Raw genomic sequence first — 23,724 nt, forward strand, 5'->3', positions numbered from 1 at the left:
GAAGGGAAAATGTTTCAAACCTTCACAGTAAACAGGCCTATATTACCTATTTCCTTTTTATTCTCATTCAAATTTTTCATTACCTGCAGTGGAACTTCCTGGAAGAATTCAAACAGTGAATATTCAAAGGAGATCCTCCTCCCCACTTCAGAAATATCTGAGCAAAATTTTAGCAGTGGTAGGTTTTCACAATGACATTTCAAAAGTCTGTCTGCACTGTATGCATGGTCCATGGGAAGATATTGAATTAAAATTACCATTTATTATTGTACAAAGTTAGATTTTCAGAAGCATTCATGATTGAAGTCTTAATTAACTCATGGGACGTCAACCAAGAGCTAACTCATTCTGGTCAGAGCAAATGCAAACATGGAACTGCTTAAAAACAAACAAGCCAACAGAAATCAGTCACCTGCCAGACAGCATTACAATTTTCACTGATAGAATGTCAACAGAAGTTTAAAATTGTAATCAATCTGTATTCATTTCAGAGATATAGTTTCTTTTTCTTTCTTGAATGGAAAATGAGAACAATAGGAAGAAAAAAAAAGTGAATATTGCCTGCCAAGACTTCAATGCTGAATAAACAACCATACTTGGAAATCTTATTAACAGTGTTTGATTTCCCAGCCACACTAATGTGCTCTGATAACAGCACTTTTCTATCATGTCTGAAACACAGGAACATATTCATGGAGGAAATGATGAATTTTTTCAACTATCATATTGGATAATATATGGGTCCCAATTAAATTTGGTGTGACATATTAACCAAATAATAAATACCTAGTATTTTATATATATGGGGCAAAAAGTCTCTTGATGGACTCATCATATCTGGCAAAATTTTCAGAAAGACAAATAAATAGACCCAAAATACCATGATATACTGAAAAAGTTTCTTAATTATATCATTGCTAAGTTGGTTTCGATACTCATACCTTTGGAAAAATTTATACTAGAGCAGTTAACCTCCACAGTAGTAATTTTGTGTATATTACCTTGTTGAGAAACAATTTTTAAATGTAATTGTCTTGGAGTAAACAAGACAAAAGTTCCACAAAAATATTGAGATTAACCAAAGCATACCCTAATAAAAGGGAATTTTGTCAACTGCCAGATAGTGTTTTTGCTACTATTTCTCTGCATTGTGATTTGTCATGTTAAGTAAGAAGAGCAAAAAGTGAAACACAGAAGTGAAACTGGAAGATGAAGGATTTAAATTCAAACCTGCTGATTTATAAACCTCTTAACTCAGCATATGAGCAGAATCAATTGCAAACAAATTCAAGGGTCACACTAAAAGCTTTGCTTCACTTCCTAGGCCCTTAGATAAATATATTACTTACATATAAAATATAATAGTCACTACAAAAACAGACATGACCCAACTAAATAAAAGTATACAACCTCTTTGTATCATAAGAATGAACAATTATTTGGCTATTCATTGTGTCTATGTGTTGTTCTTCTCTTCATCTAATAGATTTTTAAGTCAGAACATACTATGAGTACCATTAATTTTGATCCTCTATGAAGTTTACTAATTTCTTTATCAAGTCTGTAACTTCTCATGAGCTATATAACTGAAGGAAAAATAAACTGTTGCAGCTTTTCATTATGAAATTTTATCACCAAAGGAACCTGTCACTGAAAGTTTACATTTAAATGGAATTTCTACTGAGTAAATTAAATCTTACTTCTTATTAAATTGGTTTCATCAGTTTTCTGTTTGCTGTCAACCAAAAGCTAGGAATCCTAGCTTAATCCCAGCAAGTACATAGTTCATAAATGTTCCACTCTGAACTGAGTGGAGTAAACAAAAATTCACAGGATGGGTCAGGTTGGAAGGGACAACAGTGGGTCATCTGGTCCAACCTCCCTGCACAAGCAGGGTCTTCCCAGAGCACATTGCACAGGACTGCATTCTCTAAAAGCATTGCATGAATTAACAGTGATGCGGTTCAAATCACTAAATCTGCAACCAGTAACAGTGACATTTATTCTGTTAATAATGCTGGGATCAGCATGTGCCATGGGCTTGTTGTGCCTGGAATCATTTAAATGTGTAAATGTGGTTAACCAAGATCTGCATCATCTGGAGGATAAAAACCAGCAGGTGTTGTGTGAAATTCCCTGCATACACAATACTGAGTGTAACCTATGCTAACCTAAGTGCTACCTTGAATGAGCACGCATCTCTTGATGTGCAATTCCAGCAAACATTTCTGCTCTAATCAGAGGACTGAATAAAGAATTAGTGACCTAAAACACTGTGTGTCATATAAAGGAAAGTTTTATTCAGATGTGACAAAAGTCACCTTTTGCCATTTGTTCTATTTTATAAAGAATTAACATTCTCACTGTGAGATCAATTTGCTCAGCAAGTTATCACATTAACCTTAGTCATTTTCTTTCAAAGCAGTCTTGGAAATTCACATTTTTTATATACTCTTGAAAATTCAACCAAAATGACACTGCCTGTTTTTCAACAATCAAAAAGGACCTCAAATTTACAACTGAATAGCTTCCCACCTCGGGATGGTACTTCAGAAGGCAGCTGTAATTCAGATTCATTGCATTCATGTACTTCAAACCTGTGGCTATTTACAAGCAGGGAGAAGTTCAAACATTACAGTTGTTGTTGGAGGGAAACTGAAGATCAAATTGTATGTTCAAACAACCACATTTTTCCTGTGTGTTTGCAGTTTTTTGAAATCTGAAAGTGCTGCAGTTGAGACACCCTCCCATAAATCTGAAGAAGGGTAAGTGACCTACCTTAGAAAGTCCGCCTACTTCCAAATAGAAGCAGATAATGAAAACATTCCAGGTGACCCACAGGGCAGTCCACACCGTGTACTAAACACAAAGCCAGATGACAGCAAAAAAGAGAGAAAAATAAAACGTTAAGATGAAACGACTTCATACTGAGCAGATCAATAATAAAAACCTGATATCAATAAGCATTGTTCTTCATGGAACAGCCAAGAACAGAGAGTTCAGAAAAGGAGCTCCCCCTGCAGAAGTCCCCTAAGAACCACCGGAAATTACAAATTCAATATTCATTGCTGTACTAAACAAATACCAATAAAACAGATTTATTCTTTACAGTTTTACACTGTCCTACTGATATCAATTAATTCTGACTGGTTTTGGGACACCTCTGAGTAATTTTTAAAACATAATTTAGCTCTCCTAAAGGAAATTTCAGATTAGCAAAACACTTTAAATAAGTAAATATTATTGAAACAATATTTAAATATTATGAAGAAAGGTACAAGAAAAAATCCCACCACCAAAAGACCCAGAAGGTCTATTGATCTGATAATTTAGATTTTTTTTCTTTTTAGGCAAATAGGTAAAGTGTAAATCTGATCTCTTGAGAGCCTTTCACAGTATAATGTACTTTATTACATTAAAATTAGCTACTAATTCTCCAAGCCTCTTGCCATGAATCTGGTCCTGGGTTCTCAAGCATCATACTGAACTCATACAGCACCCAGAGCATGAACGGGACATTAATTCATCTACTTCAAATCAACTTTTGCATTTTACCTGTCATCACAACAGACTGGCACCATTTCTTTATGGATGCACTGTTTCCTGACACACAACTGTGCCCTATTCCCAAGGAGCTCCCCAGGCACTCCACCTCAGGAGCATCTCACCCTAATGGGCCAAGTGTCCACGCAGCCACACTGGAGCTGCATCCACTGGAACAAATGCAGCAAGCAGGAGCACTGCCACTTCAAATTTACACACTTGGAGCCTTCACAGCAGAGAACTGCTGCTAAGAGCTTTGCAAGTCTACTTAGCTGTGGCCAGATAAGGATTAGCACCTATGGTTTTCTTCAATCATTAAAGCTCCCCATACTGAACTACAATGCATTGCACAGGTGCCATCAGTTTGGCTTTCTTGGGCAGTTTTGGGTTTTGTTCCCCTTTTAGATCCTCTCCCTGTCACGTACAATGAAAGTTCAGGTAAAGAGGATTGAACTTTTTCCCCTCCTTGATTACTCCCCCCTGAATAGGGCCATTTCTGTACATCAAAAAGGTCAACTGCTTTAATATAATTTCTTCTGAGGTATGTAGGTAGTTGGGCAATGGTCAAAAAAGTAGAACACTAAGAACCAAAACAAGAATAACACTCCTGGGCCCTTTCCTCTGTCTCATAGAGAAGGGCAGTGTGGCAGGTGAAGGCTGGAATATTATAAAATAGAGAAGCCTATTGTGGTCTGTGAGCAATATGAGGTATGTACTGTCCATATGACTAACCTAGAGTATATTACGTTTTATTACATTTGTTGACTTTGTAGTAACTTGATGCCATCATCCACTACTGATTTTCTAACATTTATATTCAGAACATTACGTGCAGAGAGTTCAAAATTAATGAACAACTAATACAATCCCAGTTGCATGTAAAAAGCAGAATTTAGACTATTTGGGAGTATACTCCTTTTTAAGAAATAATTTTTTATCTCTCTGTGAACTAAATCTGTCATCACAACAAAAGGAATTCTATTTGATCTTCCACTCCAAACCAAATCTGTTAATGGCCTCATTCTGTCCCATGGGCATCAATGCTGCATTGTGCAGGCAAAAACTGTCAGAGCCTGCTTCCCCAGGCCAGGCTATGCTGTTTTACACAGTTATGACCAGTTTGGCTCCTGCTGCACCATGAGGATTACTGAAAGAGAAGTGCGGGTGCAAAGCAGGTGTATACCTCGAAACCCAGATGCTGTGTATGGACAGGCTTTTCCTACACTCTCACTGATCTGCAGAGATCTACATTTGAGCTCCTTTTGCTCTGTAAACATAACAATTACATTATATTCAGTAATCAGTACTACCTAATTTTTTTTAAGTAGGAAAGTTATTGTCTTCTTGGATATTCAAGGAGCAAATTCCTTCCTTGCATAGTTTTCTAGGTATTTGAGGAAAGGTTATAAGAGAGCAAAGGCAAGAAAACAAAATTAGGAAATGTCATAATTTGGGTTGTGCAAGCAAACTTAATTTTTCTATTTTGTGGCTGTATTGTGGCAATACAATCCAAACATTAGTAAAATCATCATAGATATATTTTTATTTTAAAAGATCTTACCACCCCCAACACATTTTATGAACAGCTATCTCAATACTTCTTTTCTCCTTGTGGCTCAGACCCTGTTCTAAGGACAGAATATTAATTTCCTCATGAGGTTTACTAAGATGCTCATCGCTGTAATATGTGAGAGCTGCACAAACATTAACTAATTTATTTTATGTTATAAGGGAATGATACAGCTCTCAGAATACAAATGATGTTCTGATACATGCAGAGATTACATTCAGAAGTATTCATACATTATAAGCATCCAACTTGAGGTCCTTAAGAGTTCATTTTTCAGAATGCATGAGGTTATACACTCAGTTTATCAACTCAGTGTTCAGCTCCCTGTGGCTGAACGTGCAGCACTTGTGCAAATGTGACCACAGGGTCTCAAGACAAGAATCCAGAATGCAAGGGGAAAGCAAAGCATGTGACAGGTTTTGTTAAAGTCACTCACTTTGTGTCAAAATAGTTTTCAGTGGTTGAGAGCAGAGATAAAACTCAGCTACTCAGCACAGCCTTCACAGCAAAAACAATCCTTTTTTTCTTGATAGCATGTGTCTTATTCTTTCCATTGTCTTCTGTTTTCAGAAAATCAGGTTTCTATTCTACATCTGTGATCACCAGAAAACCCCCAAACGTCTATCCTCTCTACTGAAATTGAGGCAAAAATATAAGAATTAGTAGGGGTCTATCTAGTTCAAATCTGCAAATATATAAAAGAATGATAGTAAGACTGCACAGAAGGGCTTTAAAAGCAACTTTTCTAACATTGAGTGTTTCTTTATTTAAAAATTTTAATACTTTTTGGCATTATATGCATTGAGAAAATTTATATGTATATAGTTTTTAGTTAAAAAAAAACAAAAACAAAACCAAGCAATATTCCATTATGTGGCATCACACTAACACGTGCTTCAGTCAAGTTATACCTTAAGAAAAGTGTTACTTTTAGATCCATGATGCAGATTTCTTATTTTTGCTAGCAGAACAACAGTCCAAATTGCCATCCTCTGTCTGAAGGGACATGTCATGCATGCTGGCAATTTTCTCTCAGTGTGGGAATGGTCAAGGTCTGAGACATCAGGTCCACACTGACCCTCAGGTTTCACTTCTCTCCCAGGCACCTAACCTGTTTCATGATCTGACCTGCCATTTACCCTTTCTCACTCTGTGTCCTGAACATTATCCTGCCCATCCTGCTGGGTCTGCTCACTCTCACTTCCCCAGACCCAGCAATTCCTGCCTCGTCCTTTGGCCACCCACATTCCCAGCACCCCAGCTCAGCTGGCCTCATAGTCAGTGTCACAACCCTCACCACATTTAGCATGAAGAAGGAATTTTCCACACAGGCTGAATCAAAAATAAGAGTTTGTATTTTTATTTTATATCCCAAATGATGCACCACTTAAGAATCACATGGACATTTTTGTAACAGTTCTCTTCTAGAGGAAGGACCTAGGACCAGGTCATAATCCTTGCTTAATTCTCCCCATGATGCACTACATATTTTTCTTGCTCTTGGTATTTTGCACTTGTATGCACAGATTGTATACTGTGAGGTATGAGGAAGTATTTGAAGTCTTACCAATAAAGTAGAGGGACTACTCACTAAACCTTACAGGTTAAATAGCTAATAAATATCCCCTTTCATAATGTCAGCCTCTCTACAACAGTGAGATTTGACTCTACAACCTCTTGACTCTAGAATCTAATTTAAACCAATGCAGAGATACATTTCATATATCAGAGAAATACAAACATTTCTAGGTTAAAATAATTGCATTGGATGGACACAATGTCACAAGAACAACTGTTTAAGGAAAAGAAAAAATAGAATTTTCTACGTTTGAATATTACAAGGATTGTGGGATAAGTTTAGCTTTAATGAATAAACTATCTCGAGAGTATATTTAAATCTGAAGTGCAGCAACTACTGTGACAGTGTCATTCATGGCATTAGAGGGAATGAATGTTTGCTCGAGGATACTTCGAGGGAAAGGAGCAACCATTGAGTTGTGATATCATTCCCCTGTAATACCTGGCATCAGTACATTCAGAGCATTATTAGTCATATTTATGAAAGATGGCAAGGGAAGTGACATAAATCAGCACGATGGAGCAGTAATAACACAGGACTTACCAGGAAGGATAATCAACAAGTAATGTTGGAAACCTAAATATTTCACATGTGTTTTCACTGTCTGTATAACATTTGCTTGAATATGGAATAAAGTATCCTGAACAGCCTTTCTTTTGCTGTTCTGGTTTTTTATTTGTTTGGGTTTTTTTTTAAGAAACTCTTTCCTGGATTTTCAACAGTATCCATTGCCTATATATCATATTATTTAATGGAATACATTAAGGCAAGTAAAGCAGAGATATTCACAATAGATTCTCCCTATTTAAATGTATTATTTTCATCTTTCACTATTTATTAGCACTTTTTTTTCAGCTTTGAGACTAGCTTTTGCCATTTTAGCTATATGACTCATCATTCAGAAGCCTTTTGAAGTCCCATATCAGAAGCAGCAGAGGGAGAAGATCCACAGCTTTAACAAGTATCCTGTCGTCATCATTAATGAATTTTAACAGCCTGAAAATCTTGCTGGTGATAGCAAGATCTGTTTAAAAAGGAAAAGAATGAACAAGGAAACAGATCACAGCAGAGCTCAGGAACTTCATGACAAGAGTGCAACAACATAGTTAGAACTGAAAATCAGCTGTTTCTTTCTTCTTTGCAAATGTTTGGGTAAGTCTCAAATGAGCTAATGTGGGAAAATTAGGAATCAGCTCTGCACTTTTATGCCCCCTGGGAACTTTGCACAGATTTAATTCAGTCACAAAATATTCAAATACTGAAAATAGCACATCCGCTTAGTGACAGGACAAATTGTTCACAACATTCATCTAAACTACTAATTAATACAAAACCTATTAGAAATAATTATTGGATTTAAACTAATTAGGACACTTGGAGTCAATGTTGTCACTCTCTCTCTCTCTCTCTGTGTCCTAAGCTCTGAGGACTTGGTATTTTAACTATGAGCAAGTGAAATTCCAGATTTATTTCAGAATCACCACCCATATAGTCCTGTAGCTGAGGAACTGCATACAGTGAACATGAACCACTATCTTTAACTACTTGGAAAAGAATTCTATTCAACAGAGATGCCTCATGTATCAGCCACTGCATGGCAGTTCTTAGTGAGACTTTTTGTTTGGTAGAAAACTCTCACAACAAATTTTATATCACTCAAACTAATTTCTGTATTCAGACTATTGATTTGCAATGACTATACTTATGGTGCAGCTTATGTGGTCACTAAATCCTAGTGAAAAACTGGCCATACTGGGGTCAATGGCAGCGGAAGGGTCAAAAGCATGCAACTGCTATTTTTTTATCAGTTTCTATTGCAGCCCTCACTGAACTTCTTGGCTCTATGTACTGGCAACAAAAGCCTGCCCAATTGTGACTGCAGAAGCACTCTCTTATTTGACTGCAGTATAGATGTGCTTCAAACTACAGCCCTACATGTATTACATTTATTCACTTACTTTCCCATTCCTTATATTTTTCAGAATTTGAGTAGACTGAACATGACATACATAGCATAAGATGACAAAGTGAAAGCTTTTTTGTAACTTCACTTATCAGGGAAACCTTCAGGCACAGACTTCATTGCACAGAAGACAGATTTAAAAACATTCTCTTGAGGTTAAACAATGGCTCTAGAGTTGGTCAGCTGAAGTCAAGATCACCATCAGAGTATGACAGATTATCATAAGGACAATTTGTATGCACACATGCCAGATTAATTTTGTAGACACAGTTTACAGAAGTAAACCATTTTATCTGACATGATTCTCTCTTTACTTCAGTTTTTTAATACTGTGATAGGATCATCTGCATTAGTGAAGCTGATTTCCAGGGAAGTCTTCTGGAAAGGACAATTGATACTAAGCATAATTTTCTTGAAGCAATTAGTTACTTTTCCAGTTAAACTGGATTAAACTTAATCTAAATCAGAAAAGTACACAAAAGTACAGAAAAGCATGACTCAAAATACTTCTTCAGCCACAGACACAGTACCAAATTCTTGGGATGCTAACCACTAAAAAATACAAGGGTTTGGATGTGGTTGAAAGTGGACCTATGAACACGGAAGGCCATGAAGCTTCTCCATAAATTTGAAGCCTAATTCACTACTCAGAGCCTTGCTAAGAATCTCTCTACACTGTGTTTAATACTGAAATTCAGGACACTACTGAAGGTTTGCATTAAACAGACTTTAAAGAAAGCATTAAAAGTTTAGAGGTGGACTGTCACTTTTGCCTGAGTGAATACAGCCAGTATGCATCTGGCACTGGTAGGGGTCTTTACTGTCAGTGTCACTGACTCCTTCTGGGGCTTCTGGGGACAGTGGGTAAAGCTAAACTGTGGTTGGCACAGCCCTAGGAAGCCCAACTTCTGGGGAGCATGTGTTGATATAGACTGGAAGATCCTCAGGCTATGCTCCACAAGAACTTAAAGCTGGTGTAACCCTGCACTGCTGTGGAAAGACTCCATGCTCTTTTCTCCTTCCCCTGGCTAATTCTTCCCGTTTCCCCTCTCCCACCCCCTGGAACAAGCAAAGCACATCAAAGAGCTCAGCTACACTTAAATTAACACCAGTAAAGAAAATAGTTGCTTTTAACCTGGATCTGCTCTAGTTTGACAGTTTACCAAGTGGTCAAACTGTGCTGGTGCAAACAGAGGAACAGCACAGGGCCTGAAGGCAGCAGCTGAGCAAAGGGAGTTTTGCTTATGCTGGCTTGAGATATTCACTGAATTCAATCTGAGGGCAAGGCTAGGCATGAGGCTGAACTGACAAGTTTGGAGTTAGCAACAGAAGAAGTCCCGCAACTCCTCCTTTCCCCTCCACCTCCACATTGCTGTTCATAAACATGCAGTCCCAATTCCTGCCTTATGCCAACCTTGACAACCATTGGAACCTCACGGACTGGATTCAGGTCACCAGCTGTGCAAAAAAATCTACACTTTTTGCTAGGTTGGTTTTCTGACAGCTTAGAAATGGAACTGACTTACTGACAGATCCAGTTAACTGCTGCCAGAAGTGGGGGAGAGGATCTGGGGAAGTGCTCATCAGGGAACAGTGGGAGCAGGGAGACATGACAGCCACCCTATTCTGCTGGTGTTGAGTGTAAGGTCAGCTACAGACACCTCATGTTACAGACTCCCTTCAGACTTCAGGATTTGGCTCAGACTAATCCTACTGCACTGTAAACCCTACGTTAGACAGGATATAATCAGGGATTGCTCAGAGAGGTGGTGATAGGATGAAGAAGTGGGTAATCACAGAACATTCTGAGCTGGAAGGGACTCACAGGAATCATCAAGTCCAGCTCTTAACAGAATGGCCCACACAGGGATCAAATGTGTGACCTATGGCATTATTAGCACTGTACTCTGACCAGCTGGGCTCTAAAGCCTTGATCTTCCCCAGTAATGAGTACTGGCACCTGCTGTAGCTAGAGCTCCTAAATATATGCTTAAAGATCAATCAGAATATGAGTTCAGTTAAAGCAACACAAAGTACCTTGCTAGGGAAGTGTTTCTTTAATTATGAGTTTTCTACCTCTACTTTAAAACAACTTTTGTATAGCCCAAAATGTTCAATTACATTGGAAAAGATATAGAAACAGTCAACATCTGTTGCGTTTCATTTGAAAATTTAAACAGAGCTTGCATCATTGAACAGCAGTAATGAACCTGAGGGGCAAGAAATTTTGTAGTAGTGTTGCACTTCAGACATGAATTTCCCACATAATTTTACAGATGCTTACACACTCGCTTCTTATGTATAAAATGGAGAGCACGAAGCAGAAAGGTGAGTCATCAATTCATGGACACCCAGTTCTTCAACCACAGATAATAGATAAAAGAGCTATTTTTTATATCAATCCATTTTCAATTCATTATAGTCTGCTTGTAAGCTTAGCTAACATGAGTATAATCTTGGATGCACTTTTGTTCACTTTTTCTTTTAAGACACAACAAAGAGTTACAGGATTCCAGGCTTGACTAGAAAAGATGAAGCTTTTTAAGTATTTGTTTAATGAGTTTCCTCCAGCAGACATTTATTTCATTCCTTTGTGAGGAAAAAGATAACTTTAGCCTCTTAAAATCCATTACTGACAACACAACCAAAATGTTCCAAATACAGCCATTACCAGGTAAGGACATAATATTCTTATATTCAAAAATGAACGTGGGGGAGGAACAGAGATTTTTTTTTTTTCTGTTGGCAGTTTATTTCACAGCTTTGAAATTTCTTTTTATTCCTGGCTATATTGAGAGAATGGGAAAAAACAACTGAGAAGCTTCAATTTACAAGCATCAGAGAGAATTTACAATAATTTAGGGTCAAAGCCATAAATACAGGTCTTGACAAAATTACATGTAAGTGAGAAGGAGACTTCTTTGGAACACATGGGTCACAGGATCAAAGAAATTTCTACAGTTATTGCTCCTCTCTGCTTACAAGAAAGATGTAGTCAAATATAACTTAGCCATTGCAATTTTTTTTTTTTTTAATAATCATCATCAATTCTGCTTGTCTGTTACAAAAAGAAGAACAGTTTGTACTTTATTTATTTACATAGTCTAATTGACTTGTACCATATCGTAGTTTTGGTAGCACTTTCTCCAGTTTACTTGTTTTTGATAATGTCCAAAATCTCAAAAAAATTCACTTAGTAGTCCTACATTTGCAAAAAGACATGGAGACCTGTACAGTTGTTACAGAAATACCATCTGGTGTTTTGAAACCAAGAAAATTCTGCTTTGTAATATGACAGGTTTTATGGTAAGAAACAAAAAGAAATATAATAAATGAGACTTACCACGACTATATATCGAGGCCTAAACTGGATGGTTCCAAACAAACCCAAAATGACAACTATTATTTGTAGGAAATTGCCAAGGATAGGAGCCCACTGGAAACCCAGGAAGTCAAAGATTTGTCTCTCTAATGCTGCCAGCTGTAAGAAAACACACAAACAGAACATCCACTTTTTAATTATGGGTTGGAGAGAACACTTGATATTTTCTTATTTGCACCAGGCTTCACCAGCGAGAGCAAAGCCATGCAAACCATCACGGTCCCTCCCTTCCCCATGTCTTTGTTTACTAAGACTTACTCTCAACTAGACTCCCCAGGCTTCACCAGCGAGAGCAAAGCCATGCAAACCTTGCTATTGCTTCTGAAACACCATCACGGTCCCTCCCTTCCCCATTTCTTTGTTTACTAAGATTTACTCTCAACTAGACTCGACTGCAAGTTCCTCAGTCTGTTCCTAGAAGCTCAAAAGAGCAGAGCAAGCCCAGACAAGTCCCAGACATGGCCACTGTGATCCCAGGTGTTCCTTAATGCAGAAATTAAGGAAGACTGCTGGGAGCTCCTGAGCCACAGACATAGGCTCAGGGGTGAAAGGCAGTAGAAAATGTACAAGTCCCAGACATGGCCACTGTGATCCCAGGTGTTCCTTAATGCAGGAATTAAGGGACACTGCTGGGAGCTCCTGAGACACAGACATAGGCTCAGGGGGTGAAAGGCAGTAGAAAATGCTGGAAGACCTCAGAGCAAACTGCTCCAAAACCAGCAGCCAAATGAGCCATCTGTGCTCTTCAAAAGCTGCTACATTACTTTTGGACAACTAACCAGCAGCCAAATGAGCCATCTGTGCTCTTCAAAAGCTGCTATGTTACTTTTGGACAAATCAGAAAGGAATGGTGGCAGCCTAATAGCTCTGCTCCCACTGTCCTCATGGCATTTTGGGTGTGGATTTAGTTGGGTGTGGAAAAGGAGGAAACTAAGAGGCATCAGCCTTCATCTTTGCATCAGCATGTGATAATTCTGCATTTCTGAACATTAGACAAAAAAGAAACACAAAAAGCCAGATATAAAATTCTTCTGCAAACACATTTGCTACTCATTTTTGACAAACCAATCCACTGTTGTAAACATAGAAAATCAACTTTCTTAGCAGCATATTTGTTGGAGTTTAAACTTAGCTGAATATTTTTTGCAGCCGTAGCAAGATAATATTGAACAGCTAAATAGAAACCTACTGACAAACAACTGAATTTCTGTGCTTGCTAGAATTTATTAACATCTACTTGATTTTACTACATTGTTACAAACCCTAAAATTTACTGAAATATGCACTTACAATATTTATAACTGAGACAGATGGATCAAGCATGGCTCTATGAATACCAACCAAAGTATCATCGTATGTGGGTATTACACATAAACCATTTCATTTTACACATTATGGCCAGATTCAATCTTCACCTGCAAGATGAGACGAGGTGTCACTGAGAGCAGAATCCATTTTTTCTGTACAAAACCCCACCATTACAGCAGACATGAAAACCACATTCTCCATGTTGAGTTTAATAAATATGATAAATCTAAACAATGAAATTAATAAAAGTTGAATCATCAACTTGGTGCAGCTCCTTTGCAATCAGTGAAGTTTTATATAGCTGACTTTTATCAGCTAAACATCTGACCCAGCACATATAAATGAAAAATCACACAGTACAATACAGGGGTGCCCCAAATCCCATGTGCAGGATGGTAAATAAAGAATTTTGAAAGCTCTTTGGCACAGGCAGAACTTACAGTTTATGGCTATACAGTTTATGTATAGCAACAACATACTGAGAGTCCTTTATCACATAGGAAGGCATTTATGACATCCATGACCAGAGCCAGAGACTTTTTCATTCCCATTACAAGTGGAAATCTTCTGGGTCAGCAAAACAGCTAAAAAAATCACAGACCACCAGTTTTCAGAGACAATGTGTCTTCTTCCTGAAGCCCTGACATTAGCAAGCAAGCAGAAGGTGAAGGTGGAGCTGTCAAATGAGACAAGGATTTTCTTAGTGCCACCTCTGCCCTGACATTCACTGAAACCCTCCTGCAGCTTTGATCTTCACCTGCACCAAAAAATTGAGTGTGTCCCATCACACTCCCAGCACTGAAGGCAGCTGGCTTAGCATTGTCTCCATTAAAGTGTCCTTGGCTCTGAAACAGAGCAGCTGTGTGCAAACTATACCCTTACCTACTCAAAATGGCCCTTGGCCATGGGTTTCCTCTCTTTGGGAAGACCACTGGTCACAATAACCCTGGTTTAATGTGACAGAAAATTCTAATGGTTCACTAACATCCACAATGTCACTGCCTGGCTACTTCCCCAGGCATGAGAATGTGCTGGTGTCAGGAGCAGAGAGCTTGCCCAGAGTGGGTATTGAGGAAATTCACACTGTTGGGTCATGGATGCCATTATGCATTTTATGTAGCTTTGAAACATCTAGAGCTATCTGAAAGACAAAAGCCTGCAGCACAGATATGAATGAAGCTGTTTGATATCTGTCCCTCCTTAAACTGACCCTTGGGATAAATTTTCAGATCATCACCTTAAATGCCTGAAAAATGTAATACTGGAACATAAATGAATACAACCACTGCACTTTGCCACCAGACGCATGCTAAAAGGCTTGGTGTTCAGCTCATGCTGAACTGGATCAGATAAAAAGTTTGCTTTCATGTGCATCTTTCCCAAGCAAGTTCTGAGTACATCCATCAGGCAGGTCTGGGCTCCCACAAAATACTTCAGTGGCCACAAATATATTCCCAAAGATAGGGGTGCACAGGGTATATTCACCATAGACAGAGTTACACATAAAAAAAATTATTATTAGGCTTTCCATGGATTCCTGTGGTTAAGGCACCCACCACAAACAGAGAAATAAAGTTCAATTTCCTCTCCTGCTGCCTACTGAGTTATTCATTCTTCTCCTCCCACTTCCTAGCCATTAGGATACTGAGGGAAAGAGCTTCGCTTTGAAGCCGTGTCACAAGCAAAAAAATAAAAATTTGTATTTCAAGAATCAAAAAGAGAGCACAAGCAGAAACAGGAGGGTACAATCTGTTACCTGTGGCACTTCTACAAAACTGGGAGAGCTGCTCGTGTTTCTTGCCTGCAGGGCTCACTCTTTATTTTATATACAGTGACAGCATGAAACCACTGAAGGAGCCCTGGAAGCAGGATGCCAAGCATACAGTACCATTCCTTCCCCACTAAGAAGTGCTTTCACCATCAGGCTATGCAGAGAGACCTTCCTGCACAGCTAAGTCTCATTTATATTGCTCCTGTCACCAACACAGAGTAATTTGTCTCATCCCCAAAGCCCACAGAATACATTAGCAGGGGTGGTGCGGAGGAAGAGGAGAATCTAAAGAAAAGAAAGAGGTAGGAGGCATGTCTTTCCTCCTCAAATTGCTACTCTCTTCTAAATTATAACACCTTGCAGGTAACACAGGCAGAAGTTAAAAAGCTAATAATTCATTATCATGGCAGAGGAAACATATTAAATTCTGTTTTCTTTATACCATGAGCAATATGGACTGAATAGAGGAGACATCTGAGTGCTGCTGTTCTTATGTCTACTAAACCCCACAAGAAGCAGGGAAGGCCACAAGGTTTTTAGTTCTGTGCAAATGAAAAAGCAATCCCTAACACAGGCTGTGATTCAGATAATTGACTTGACAGAAATCATCAGAATAAAAGGGAAGAAACAGGCTCTTGTGAACATTTACAGGCTGGTTTTGCACAGATATGAAGTCCATACTGTTGATGTTTGCCCAAATCCAAAATCTCTGTGTCCATCAGTGGCTACCAAACTAGCCTAGATTCTGTGAAAGATGGTTTCACTTGGGAGTTAGGTGCATGTGAGTACTTCAAAATGTTACACCAGAAATCTTTTGATTACAGAGAAGCTGTTTTTCTCAACAAGAATTTTCTTTCTCTCAACAAGAAATTTTCCCACATGAATTTCTAATTTCATCACCATTTTCAGATTCTTCTGAAAACAGCCTAAAAAACTGTAACCTAAAGGGAAGGGAGAGGTTGCCAAAATTATCTAGCTCAACTTTTTTCATTGCTAGAAGACAGACAATCAGTTTAGTAGGGCAGAGGAGCTCGAGGCTGCAGCTGGGGTATTCTCAATGTGACTGAGGTCCTCTGGGGGTTTACTGTCATACCAGTTCCCTACCAAGTTGAGAAAGGCTGCAGTTCCACTACTTGTGACAACTGTGGCAACAAAGCTTGGGACTATTCATAATAAATTGTTGTTTGATACTTTTTTTAAATGAGTAACATAGAATTAGAATGAAACTCCAAACATTTCTTGCAAATAAAAGAGAAGAATTTGTTTCAGCAACTTAGATATTAGGTGTATGTTTGTAATGAAACCTATGTCCAGTTGAGTGAAATATTTTCATGAGAACTTATAAAGATCTATCAGAGGTGATGGGAAATAATATTTTGTTATCATAATAACACTTGGAAAAGGATGCATGATATTTCTTATTACTGCTGCCAAGGGAGCCCTTTGTTATTTAGTCATCATCATCACTGACAATCTTGTAATGCAAAGTGCAAGACTCGGGAGACCAGGACTAGCAGCAGTAAAAGGCTCTAGTGGGACTGTAGCACTTCACTTAATGAAGTCTTGGGCTTTTACCCCTTTGTTTCACTAAGTCTTCCAAACATTTCCCATTTCCCACTTCCTGCAGAGAAGGCACTAAGCTGCTAGATGGGGTTGCAATAAAGTCACCCAGGGTGAACTTTCTCTTCCAGCCATGCTCAAGCTCTTTTTTATTAAGAGCAGCAAAAACTTCAGGTGAACTAATCTGTTTGAATTCTGAGCTTCTTTAGCTAGAGAGGTCAACCAGATGCGCAGCACAATTGGAACCTCCCGAACAGAAAAAATAGTGCAACAGTAGCATTAATATTTCACAAGTAGTTTAAGGCAAAGGACTAGAAAAATAAAAGATAGTGCTGCATAGAATCTGTAGAAAGAAATCACAAAGATCTTCCTCATCAATAGAGAAATCAGAAAAAAATTTTGAGAGAAGGCTTCAACAGGGTGCCCCGTGAATTAAACTCCTCCTCTAAATTCTCAGTTCCTATCATACTTCAAAATATATATCAGAAGCTGAGTGATGAGACACCACAGCAGAGTTATAAAGTCAACTTTTCAAATACGTGTTAAAACTCAATTTTCTCTTCTGTCAGAACCATCAAGGAAAACAGTCAGTTTTATAGTTTAATGGAAAAGTTCTATAAATGACATGTTAGTTTGAGATGAATAAATAGAACCAAATCCGTAACAGAAGTCACTATATCAAGATGAAGAGTTTTCATATGTAACAGATCATTTCATACAAGAAAAGACCCAAAAGTGACATGATATAAACAGAAGACTATAAAATTATGAAATGTAAAAACAAAAGGTTAATGATATAGCTGCAAATTTGTTACTGTATAAATGACTAAATTTAAAAACTGGGAAGTGTAATCTACTCTGCATTTGATACTAGGAAGTTGCTTCACTCTGTCATGTAGAACAATCCCTGGAAATTATAAGAAACACAAAAATATCAGTAGTATATCTAACACACTTGTATTTGAGAAATCTAACAAAAATCAAAGAAATATTTAATAGCTGGAGAGCTGTAAAACTATATAGCTTTGAAATCCTTTCCAAAATTAAAACAATTTTACAAGCTAGAGGAAAAAAAAGGAGAAAAATTATGACTTCACAAATGGACACTGTTACTGTTACAAATGGACTCAGCTTTCAAAAATTAAAATAGCATAAAAAATGGTGAATCAAAAAATTACAGTGCATGGTATTCATTTTCTAAATCAGGTCAGGAATTATCTGTAACATTTGAATTATGCATGTAAAACTCAGAGTTGGCTGATATTGCTAATACTTATGATAGGAGAAGTTGCAGGGCACAGCGCATCATCCATACTAACTGCTGCTGCTAAGGATAAAGATGTTTTCTTCAAAATTCTTATCTTCATCTTATGATCATAAATCGAACCTGTGGCTGCAGGAAGAGTTTCCTGGACATGATAAATCTCTGAGGATTGTTGATCTTTTTGCCATTATCATTTTACCATTACCATTATCACTGGTTCCAGTGTGGAACTGTTCCACTGTTCCAACTGAATTTCAGTATAGCCCAGTTTGGAAGATGCAGCTGTTAAAAACTGAAGTGGTCCCCCAGCCTCCGCCAAAGAAACTCCACTTTCAGCTTTAAGAGGCCTCTGTTCTGAGACCCCAGGATACCTTTGCTAAGCTCAGTAGTGCAATAACCTTTTCATCATAACCTATCCTCTCGTCCCATCCCATCCTGTCCCATCCCATCCCGTCCTGTCCCATCTTCCTTCTTTCCTTCCCTTCTCCTTTTGTTATTTTGTGCCCAGATGGGTGGGCACTCCCACAGAGCTACACACCAACACAAGGGAGAGGGCAGTGGCGAGGCAGGAGAGGGGGGATGGGAGCCTCCTACACCACAGCCTTCGCATTCGGCTGGAATAGACAAGACCTTGGATCAAGGTCACTCTTAGCACTAGGCACATTTGACTTAAAGTCTGTCTTCACATTCCAGGGCTCTTAGGTGTGTATTTCTTTTTCCTTGACAGATGTTCCACTGAGAAAATATTTTTGTAAAACCTTGGGGCGAACGCTCAACGTTCACATTTGGAAAATACGCACTTTCTAATTTAAGGGGAAAAGACATCACAAAGCTGCCAAGCTACTCTGGGTAAAACCTCAGAATTGGAGAGTAAAAGACTGACTTACCACATGTTAAACCCTAGGATTTCTAACAGGAAATTAACAGGTGATGAAAGAAGAAGGTTAAAATGAATAAGTAAATAAATAAGTTGCATCAAAGACCAAGGTAATGCATAAACAACTTTTTATATAAATTTTACACTCCTGTTGTGGTTTCAGAATTTTACTGATAGGCTTGACTTCAGTAAAAAGGAAGATAAGATTTAACACCAGAGAAATGCCAGTTTTTTAAGGAAGGGGAGAGCATTTAAACCTGAAGAGGAAGGGAGGTGTCAGATGATCACTCTTAGCTGAAAAATGCTATTTAGCAAGTTACTGTTCCTCGGCTAAATATTACAGCCTCTTTATCTGTAACTTACCATTTTTCACTGGAGGCTTCATTACCAAAAATGAATGTAGTCAGTGTCACAATTAAATGTTTAACTTTGACTTAGATCACTACTTCATAGAGTTGGTGACAGTTAAAGGAATCATCTGACCACAGAAGAAACTCTCATTAGATTTTTTTAATGATCTGCATTCACTTGTCCAGGTGAAATACTAGCTTTTGGGTGATTTTTAGATGGTAATCCCTTATAACAGCTCACTAAATACATTTATAAGACTATATGTCATGGAGGTTATTGAATGTCAGGAAAGATTCTGAGTAAATCACAAATATTTATAGTGAGTTTAGTTTAATGGAGCAAAAGGGAAACTTAGTTTTCTGACAGGTAATTGTCAGAGAAGAAAAAACCTGATGATCAAAAGTGTCTTTGCAGTCTTGGTCAGATAGATAGGTAATTGGCTGTCACTTGAGTAATTTTAAATAAAATATGAAGCGAAAGAAATATATGTGCAGAAGGAGCTCGATAAAAGAGCAATAGCCAAGATTAGTGAAGGCCAAAGCATAAAAACAAAGAAAAGAAAGACAGGTTCAATAAGAAATATATTGTCTTTTTAAGACAGCCTGAGCTGCTTTTCAGCAGCAAATGTTATTCCTATTCAGCTGTTTAACTCATATAGAAAATACTCAGAATTTAGTAAAGGTTTTCCCACCATTCTAGTAACTGCTTTGGTGAACAAGTTCAGTGGAGGGTGGTGGTAGTGACAGCACATAATATTGCTGAAGATATGATGTTTTAACAAAACAAAAAAATTTTTCTGAGGAGAAAAAATTTTGCTCCTCAACTTTATCAATTGTTCTTTGATAAATGTTTAAGAAAAAAGATAGTTAAGGAGTGAGCAGTATATTTTCAATGATTTTTTGAAAGCCAATAGACTGCTCTAACAACTCAGAACCAAAAGACCCCACTAAATGAATGGCAAAGAAGTTGATCTCATCAGGTAGTTTGGATCATAGTATAAAAAGGAAAGCTGGTAAATGCCAGATCTTTAAAATCTATAAATTTTAAATTAGAGTGTGCTGAAAAGATTATTTTTTCCACATTTATCAAATATATACATATATTTAATATCACTATTTAGCATTATCAAACAGACACAAAACTGACGTAATTCTGAATACAAAACTGTTTTTCTAATTGTGTGTACTACAAAAGTCTTGCAACTACACTGGTGATGTGCAGGAAGACTTTGAGTGATGGATTTGATATGATTGTTAGGCATTTCACCAAATTGAGCCCAGCCCTCTAGTTTTGTCTCTGACAAAGTCAAAGTCTCTGCCACAAAGTCAAAAGAAGCCATGACTGCATCAAGGCTGCAGGATCTGACTCAGAAAGGCAATAGCAAATTATTTAAGAATCTCATCAGCATGAGAAGAAGATGTTAATGTTTATTCTGCAGGGTCACCTGACTGCAGTGATATAAAAGGTGGCATTAAATAGTTCCAGTTCCCAGCACACTACGGCTGCCAGGGTGATATACCTGAGGCTGATGGCTACATCTGTACCAAACAGACCCCATAAAAATGCAGTTCCAGTCTGTGAGTAGCCATGATAGGGAAGAAGCCAGCTATTGTAATAAAACCCCATAGCGCCAACTCGTTACAGCACAGTGATTTAAGATTGAATTTCAACCCTCCAATGAAGCTGTAACTGATCCCAAAACACTAAAGTCAAGCCCCTTGGCTGCTTGACCTATTAAATCCTGCAAAACATCTGGAATGAACATGCTTATAATGGCATTTAAGACTCCCTTGGTTGTTTCATTTAAATGCTAGCCCACATACAGCAAAAGACATTGTAAGACTTGGTTATAGGTTAAAAATCTTTAAAGATTTCTTTTTTACAGTGAATGAAAAAATCCATGTCAAAAGACACTAGAGAGAACGGAAAAGCAAATTACAATTGACTTCTTTATAACTATATCATGTGGCATATGTGGTAAATTTAGTGCAAGAGAAAGTTTTATTTTGTCACACCATTATATCCTTTTCCATCTTCTAATACCAAATTCTTGTAATTGTAATTGCAATTGTAATTTCCACATTTGAATACATCCCATAAACCACTATACCTTTACAGGCTTCCTCAATGCACAGGTTTAAGACATGGTGAAGTACTTACCGACAAACTAACAAAAGTGAGAAGTGAACACTTTTACTACTTATTTGAATTCTCAAGGCATAGCAGGCAAGGTAAGGAGGCAACAGATAAGGAGGCAACTGGATAACAATGAAGCTGACAGCCCTAGATCCCTCCTAGATCCTGATGCCTATGGCATCCAGTTTAAAGAAAGAAAAGTGAGAAAATGAGAGAAAAAGCTGGGAACCTATGCTGCAGGATCTGTACCTAACCCATCCTCAGCACGAAGAGTCTGACTGTGAGGGAAGAGATGCTAAGATGGGCACTGACCCTGCAAGGTGAAAAAAGAATTGAAATTCTTGTAAGGTAAACAAGTAAAAACAGTATTTAGATCATCTAGCAGATGAATGCCATGCTCCTTCTTGCCAAAGAGCAACCCTCTACTCTTGATTTATCAAGTCTTTTATGACTCTTTAAAGCTGTCCACACCTGTGTTTTAATGCAGGCTCCAAAAGAAGACAGAAATTAAACCAGATGAAACTCTCTTTCTATGACTAATGAAGACACATGTTCAGAGCTCACATGGACCTGGACAAGTTGGAGAGTTAGAAGTTCAAATTTGACAAACTAAAATTCTTTGATATGAGCTTTTGGCATGAAATATCAAATGGCACAAATTGATTCATGCCAGACCTTGAGAAACATAAGGTTTCCCACAGGACGGTGCATCTTATGTTTAGTTTGTGGTTCCAAAAAGGCAGTGTATCGTCAATCACTTACTCTCTTCAGGCAAAATAAAATAATAAGCCAAGTAATAAAAATCACGCACTGGCTGTTACCCCTAATTTGAGCCGCAGCAGAGAGACCATTTCCACAGCAGGCAGGAGTTCAGATGTCTGCCTGGATAATCTTTCCAATTTTTTTTCCCAGAAAATGTCTCTCCAATGCATCTCTCAAATGCCAGCCATGCAAAAATATAAGAACAAGAGACTGCTTATACTTGACAGAAGAACAAGGGGAAAAAAAGAAGTTTAGCACCAGCTCAGAAGTCTCACAGCATGTCTAAATAGGTCCCTGCACTGCAGGTCATTCACTTGCTCTCAAATGCCAATTTCAAGCATAGTAGCAACACTCATGGATCCTTTGACTCTGTCATGGCATGTGATGAGACTGCACTTATGTTGCCATTGATGTTGCCATTGCACTAACAAGAAGACCCTCCAATATTGGATCATTTCATGTCGTCATGTAAAATGCAGAAATATCCTTCTTTTTTTACAGCATAGCAAAAACATCCCTCCACCTCCTGAATTATTTGGCCAGGAAGAAGGGCTGGAATAGGACTTAACATGACAAATACTTTAACCTCATGCTATCTTAAGTAATTAATCAATAAAGTTTATTGTATTAATAACTTCCAGTAGAGGGTTATAGGGGCATTTTTGTCTCACTTAGACATGTAAGTATGTTTTGATTAAAAAGAATGGGAAGTCTGAGATTATTCTCAAACATGAAAGAAGAATACTGTAGTTAGAAGTCGGTGACAACATAGACATATCTTACTTTAAATCTCACTCTTTTACAGGTATTCTAAGATCTGGCCATTCTCTTGTAGAAATAAAACTCCTAATTCACATTATTTTCTGTGATTTTGTAGCTTCCTCACACAGAATGGAGAATAAAGTTCTCAAAGTACATATATAACTACATGTACGGTTTACTAGAAAGTTGTCAACAGAAACACTTGTTCTGGAAAACTATTGTTATAGAGCTACAGGGAAATAAAATATGTCTTTTGGATCGTTTAAGCTAGACTCTTGGATACCAAAACTGACTCCACTCTCAACTCCTTTTAAGGAGTTTAATTTCTACATAAATTGTCTCAATTCCCCTAACCCTTTTAGGATGCTATTCCAAAATGTCATCATTCAAACAGCACCTGTTTTGCTTTGAATTCATCTTCCCTGAACATGTGCAGCCAACACTAGATGTGCAGACAAACTCCCACGTGTTCCTTTTCCAATGGAAATACATATTTTCATTTGGAATCAAATAAGAAGATCTTGACTTTGACTTGTTACAAACAGGTAATTCATTATTTATAAGGCAGAAGGATGAATTATGATCTGAATTTAAAACATGCATTTAGAAGTAGGGATGATACCTTTCAGGGTCATTTTAAAACTCAAAGGTATACATATAGAAGTATAAAAGTTCTGCATATGTTATACATTTAGATGTCTTTCATAAAGTAAGTGTTCAAATTGTTTTATCTAAACTTCTTCTCTGATTTTAACAGAACAAAATTCAACTCTCAGTTACTGAATTCTATTTAATCCTCCAAGTTTTGCTTTTTCTCCATAACAGTTGGACTGCAGTGCTTCAAAAAAAGTTTATCTAGCCTTGTCCTTGCAAACCACAGATGCGGCAATTATCTC

The 23,724-nt window shown here is 37.8% G+C and overlaps 1 protein-coding gene across 3 annotated transcripts in view; it reads right to left on the reverse strand.

Annotated features, from left to right (window-relative positions):
- Positions 1–23,724, reverse strand: part of NKAIN3 (sodium/potassium transporting ATPase interacting 3) — a 337,666-nt gene that overhangs the window by 166,060 nt on the left and 147,882 nt on the right. For all 3 annotated transcript variants that reach the window (XM_039702919.1, XM_039702918.1, XM_039702920.1), the window contains exons 2-3: positions 11,999–12,136; positions 2,779–2,859 (exon numbers count right to left, since the gene is read on the reverse strand). In XM_039702919.1, the coding sequence (XP_039558853.1) occupies positions 2,779–2,859; positions 11,999–12,136 (219 nt within the window). The remainder of the gene's footprint in view (positions 1–2,778; positions 2,860–11,998; positions 12,137–23,724) is intronic.

This window comes from Passer montanus, unplaced genomic scaffold (assembly GCF_014805655.1).
Source record: "Passer montanus isolate IOZ18808 unplaced genomic scaffold, ASM1480565v1 scaffold16, whole genome shotgun sequence".
NCBI lineage: Eukaryota > Metazoa > Chordata > Aves > Passeriformes > Passeridae > Passer > Passer montanus.